At 38.9% G+C, this 6,554-nt stretch overlaps 1 protein-coding gene across 1 annotated transcript in view; it reads right to left on the reverse strand.

The window, feature by feature from the left end:
* Positions 1-2,546, reverse strand: part of lamc1 (laminin, gamma 1) — a 104,720-nt gene extending 102,174 nt beyond the window's left edge. Inside the window, exon 1 of the mRNA XM_080033567.1 lies at positions 1,941-2,546. Within this exon, the coding sequence (XP_079889693.1) occupies positions 1,941-2,319 (379 nt within the window). The 5' untranslated portion in view covers positions 2,320-2,546. The remainder of the gene's footprint in view (positions 1-1,940) is intronic.
* Between the last annotated feature and the right edge of the window lie 4,008 nt (positions 2,547-6,554).

The raw sequence follows: 6,554 nt of genomic DNA on the forward strand, positions 1-6,554 counted from the left end.
GATCGTTCCCAGTTACATCACCAGCTCAAAGCAATAAATTATGATCATGTGAAGAATGCAGAGTGAAGACACAGCCCAACACACACACAAACACACACACACACACACACACACACAGCCACTTCAGCCATTTTTAAGGCTTTTTCACACTCCTTTCGTGTGAGAAAAGAATTGCCACACACACACACACACACACACACACACACACACACACACACACACACACACACACACACACACACACACACACACACACACACACACACACACACACACACACACACACACACACACACACGCACACACACACACACACACACACACACACACACACACACACACACACACACACACACACACACAGAGTTAGGCAACCCCATCTTCTCAACACAACACCTCAACTCTATTGAAAAAGTCACCAATTTTAAGTGTTCCCTGTTTTATGCAGCTGTGAGAAAATGTCTCATAAATCAGACAGTGAACAACATATGAACAAATCCTTCTGTAATAACCTTCAGAATAGTGCTGAGATTGATCATGGAAAGTTTAGTGGATGTAAGTGCTTTAGAAGTTGAGATTGTTTGAGATACCTTACTAGAAAAATTACTCTGTTACACGTTGTAAGTCATCTATCACAATAGGCTACCACTCGAGACAAATTACAAAACGTTTTGATTTTACCTGGAACAACTTACAGCAACAAATTAAACTAAATATCTTCATATCTTTTAACCAATTTAAACAAACTATCTTAAATCTGCCAAACTCTACCTATAACTGTTTTAATTAGACTATATTGTACTTTCACCCATTTAATTTTAATTGCTGCCACTCTTCACCACTATGTAAATGTTTCAATAGTTTTTTTTTCTCTTCACCTGTTGTTGTGTATTTGATGTTTTGGATTGAATATTGTTTATGTATTGTTGAACTCGACATCATTGTAAATGAGGGTCACCCCTCAATTGGTCTCTCGAGGATAAATAAAAGTTAAATGAAATGAAAAAATGAAAAATTTGAAAAGTGTTTTAAGTATCAATGGTGTTTGATTTGATTTTGATTTGATTTGATTTAGTTTATTTCAGACATCCACATACAAAACAAAATGAAAAGCATGGAAATACAATAAATATGCCTGAAAATGAGCAGGAAGAAGTATACACTTATTTAATCCTACCCCTTTCCTTAAAAAAATAAAAAATCAAAATATTTATTAAATAAAAAAAATAAAATAAAAAAATAAAAAATAAAATAAAATAAAATAAAACAAAAACAACAATTATATTCGCTTCTCTTATCTATATTCTCTGTACTATTGGCGATACTATATTTGCCAATTACATACAAATTAAATACAAGTTTGGCTGCACAGGACTGGAAACACATTTCATTTTAATCATGGATTTAAGTTTGTAATAATTTGTAGTCAGTCTATTCATGGATTGATTTACCACTTTACATAATAGTTGTTTTTTCTACAGTTAAAAAATGTTCGATCATGCCTAGAAAAAACGAAATGTATAGTTCTTAAAAAATGCATTGTATAGGCTACATGTATCATAAACCAGGCTATAAACAACATTGGAGGTTTTTTTTTCCCCCAATAGTTTTTCTTGTGGTATATTTTAAATAATAAAACAGAATAAATCAACAACGTAGCCTAAATTGTAAGTGTTTTTAAACAAGTTTTTTTTTTCTTAGCGAGATTAGGTTGATGGATTCGGCAACTTTAAATTCAAGGTACTATAGGCTATGTATAGGTCTTAAAAATGCATTAACTGTATCATAAACCAACATTATATCAAGTTTTTTAAGGTATGTGTCTAACCCAGATGCAGAGTGATAACAAACCACATGTATAGGTCTTTAAAATGCATTAAATGTATCATAAACCATCTTTAAAAGTACTTTTTCCCCCAGTTTAAGGTATTTTTCCTTACCTAGATGCAGGGTGAGGTTGATGGAGTTGGGGTATTGGATCCCCGCCAGCATGGTTTGACTCTGCCACCAGGTCGTGTCTTGCTGGTTGTTATAATCGGTCAGGTACACGGCGCTGTGGTGGTTCCGCTGGTCTCTCGCGTCGCAGATATGGCACGACTTAGTGACTCCGGTGGCGCCCGTCTGCACGCAGTACTCCTCCGGTGGGCTGCCACAGGTGTTGGTCGCTACTACCGTCACGTTAAAAGCAGCGTTCACAAACTCTGGCATACAGCGCTGGACTTGATTCTGGTCGTCCATGCATTCATCCATGGCACCGCGCACAGACACCACCAAACACACCCAGGTCCAAGCCACCAAAGCCCGCATAGAGATCGGCATTTTTCCACCCCCCTTCCTTCTACTTTTCTAAAGGGCTACTCGAGTCTCGGCTATACTATGAACGCACACAATCACTGCAACTCTCTCCCGAAACTTTTCCCAACTTTTCCCAAGTTATTTCTCGTGTTTTTATCCAGTTAGCGACAGTTCCCGATAGAACGATTAACGCGAATGAAGTGAGGGCATTCAGCGGTGCTTTGTGGAGCCTCCAGGCGGTGATCAGAGCTCTTATTCCCCGCTAGATGTGTCTGTGTGATCGGGGGCCTCAGCTCTTTGTGTCCTCCGCCGCCATGCGCAAACTCCCTGCAGGAAGAGACGGGACTCCAGACTACACCCAGCGAGCTACTGCGCAACTCCACTGCGCAGAGGACACTCAGGCCACTTCCGAGTGGAGTCGAGTCGAGTCAACGCGCACGCACACACACACACACGCACACACCAAACTCTCTCTCTTTCTCCCTCTCGCACACACACTTTTTCTATCCCTCTCTCAAACACACACTAAACTCTCTCTCCAAACTCACTCTCTCACAGCACACACAGACACACACACACACACACTTTTTCTCTCTCTCTCTCTCTCACACACACACACACACACACACACACACACACACACCATGGAAAGTCACAAACTTTGAGAATATATCTTTATTTCAACCTCCTATATGTGCCTGTTACTGTAGGAATCACTATCACCACGGCAACACGTTTAATAATAATAGATAAACCAATTAATCAATTAGGATACTTCTTACTTTAAGATTATCAAAACCTTTAGTTAAGAAAAACCTAATATTAATTCAAGATTCAAAGTGTTTATGCACAATAAGAAACATGTTCTCGGGGCGCCCTTAGCTCAGTTGGTAGGGCGCCCCCCCCCCATGGGTCTCGGCCAGCAGTGGACCCGGGTTCAATTCCAGCCCGCGGTTGTTCTCTGCATGTCACTCCCCTCTCTGCCCCATTTCAACTCTGTGTCTACACTATCAATAAAGCATAAAAATGCCCAAAAAAAATTCTCAGTCACACAATGAAATTCTTCCCTTGTTTTCCAGAGACTGAATGTCAAGAAAGAAACATGAAAATATGCAATATACAATATACAAGTAAAACAGAAAAAAGCGGTAACAATATAGAATGTACAATTTACAAGGTAATATTCCCATGTCCACAAAGCATCAATTCACCCAAACCAAATTCTGAGTGGTGTGAGAGTGTGTGTGTGTGTGTGAGAGAGAGTGTGTTTAAGAGAGAGAGTGTGTGTGTGTGTGTGTGTGTGTGTGTGTGAGAGTGTGTTTGAGAGTGAGTGAGTGTGAGAGTGTGAGTGTGTGTGTGTTTGAGTGTGTGTGAGTGTGTATGTGTGTTCATTTACACACAGTTCAGCACTGATTGGATCTTCACACACACTTTCCCAATGTTATCAGTAAAAATGTTAATTTTGAAGATACAGAGAAAACCCAGTGTTTGTGTTAAATTAATAAGATTAACATTCAATCATTGGGGATGGGGGGGCGTGTGTGTGTGTGTGTGACTGACTGACTGACTGACTGACTGAGAGAGAGAGAGAGAGAGAGAGAGAGCGAGAGAGAGAGAGAGAGAGAGAGAGAGAGAGAGAGAGAGAGAGAGATGATCTGCAGAGGAAAATTGATTGAGACTGTTTCAGGAATATGTAGAAGTTCCTCGTAGCACCTTTAATGTGGAATAACTGGGCATATTTTATTGACTGTCAGACAAGTTTAGTATAAGAATGATTATAATATCGTAGTTTTATAAAGCGCCTTTCTGAAAACCCAAGGACACTTTACAACAATAAAGATGTAACACAAAATCATTAAAGCTCTACTTCACCGGTGGGAATATGAAGGTGTATTGAACTCTGAGATCCTATGTAGTATAAAGGTGCAAAAATGTTAGAAATCGGATCATCCTAGCCTGAGAAAAGGCAGAAAGAGTGTTTTTATGGTCTCACTGTCTAACCCTACATTTTCCCATGCGTGACATCACACATCGTAAAATGTAGTGTTAGGATTAACAGGACAGCTGGGCCAAGGGAAGACTGAGGGAAGACTGAGGGAAGAAAAACCTCATTCATTATATTATAATAGTGATTTTATAATGATGGAATGTCGGTAACGTATGGGTGAAGTATTCCTTTAAAACACTTAAAAATCACGATAGAAACAGGTGGCTGAATTAAAAGTGACAAAGTGTTTTGGGAGTTAACATTACAGAGAGGCTTTAAATCATGATTCAAGTAAAGTATTTGAATGTAACATTTTATATTAGAATCAACCCGGGGTTCTGAGGATGGACAGGAGGCGCCATCTGCTGGTGACAAGCTGTATTACACACAAAAATAAAAACATGCTGTTATATGTTAATTCATTTTCATTTAATCTTTACTATACTTGAGATCAATTTAGGGCTGCGTGTGAGTGTGTGTGTGTGTGTGTGTGTGTGTGTGTGTGTGTGTGTGTTTGTGTGTGTGCACATTTAAAAAAAATAAACAGGATCCTGAAATGGGATGGTGATCTTTTGTGATCTTGGAAATATTGTATCTGGATCAGCATTTATTCAATCCAATGCTGCTTCAAAAAAACAAAAAAAACAACACACAGTCATTCATGAGGAGATATTCACTGATTTTGACAAAGTTGTACTCGAAAAACAAGCGTTCTCCAGAATCACTGACTCCACCTTTAATAGGGGACTTTATTATGACCTATCTCAGAGAGAGACGGAGACAGAGAGAGAGAGAGAGAGAAAGAGAGAGAGAGAGAGAGATAAGTTAATGTATAACGTAACTTTAGTACATGGCTCTCTGGGTGTGTCATTAATATCAATTTAACATTGAGTGAACATTGTGTCGCGGTCTTTTCTGCTCCGAAGCCACAGATGAAGGTAAGAGGAAAACTGTTGATAAATACTCTGTTTGTAGTTCCAGTAAAAACAGCAAAGATCTGCCATGTGGTGAAATAGGGTAAAACATTTCTAATGTCTAGATATCATCGTGAAACTTTACCAGTTGATTACTGACTTTAAAACGATTTTGTAGTACAATTCTTTTCAAAGAAATAATAATTTGGTAATACTGTATTCAACACATTGTTAGCCGACCCTAAGATCAGTGAGCGATACATTGTTGATATATATATATTTTTTTTTTGTTGTTGACAGTGACAGGAGCCATTCTGATAAACTTTGCTCTCAGCGATGAAACTATAATATTTTTAGCTGCGACATAGATTACATGTGTTATTAACACACACACACACACACACACACACACACACACACACACACACACACACACACACACACACACACACACACACACACACACACACACACACACACACACACACACACACACACACACACACACACACACACACACACACACACAGATAGCACGATTAGTTGCCACATCACAGTAAAGTTAATTTTTAATTTGACAATGTAAGAAGTAAGAAGGCTACAAGGACTTTGAACGTAATGTTGAGCTTTATAGACAGTTTATGACCCAGTAAAACTAGACATGTAATGACAGAATATAATGGGGGTTTTGTCTTCTACTAACCATTGACTGCAACCTCAGCAAACGGATCAGATTTATTATACTTATCATAAAATACCCGATTGCACAGTGAAATGCACCCGCTCATTTTGACACAGAGGAGACGAGAGTTGCACACACTGATGTTAATGTTAACTTATATTTGATGATGAAAAACTATTCCTTCAAACAGAGCAGTTTCACTGGGAGGATTGCTCTCTTCTTCAGAAACAGCTCTCTCTAGGCTCAGACAGTTCTGGTTAAATGTTAGCGATAAACTAAAATTTGTTGTATGGTTAAAGGTGTAGTCAGTGATTCTAGAGAACGCTTGTTGTCAAAATCAGTGAATATCTCCTCATGATCTGCTACCTGTCTGTACTGTGTGTATCCTGAAAAAATTGGAGTTAATTCACAGCCCAGGCCTTGGTATGTAAACAAACAGGGGCCACCGTAGCTAGCAACGATTGTTTTAGTGCACACACAGTATGGACAGATAGCGCATTGTGAGGAGATATTCACTGATTTTGCTCCAGAATCACTGACTCCATCTTTAAGGTGAAGTATTAATCATAACTTTTCCATGGACGTTGTCTGTTATCTTTCTTATACTGATATCGATAAGATTGTGTTTGGACTAGTGGACTCATCTCCAATCAAATGCAGACACAGCCAGGTGTGT

Source organism: Ammodytes marinus (assembly GCF_949987685.1).
Source record: "Ammodytes marinus genome assembly, chromosome: 9".
NCBI classification, from domain to species: Eukaryota; Metazoa; Chordata; class Actinopteri; order Uranoscopiformes; family Ammodytidae; genus Ammodytes; species Ammodytes marinus.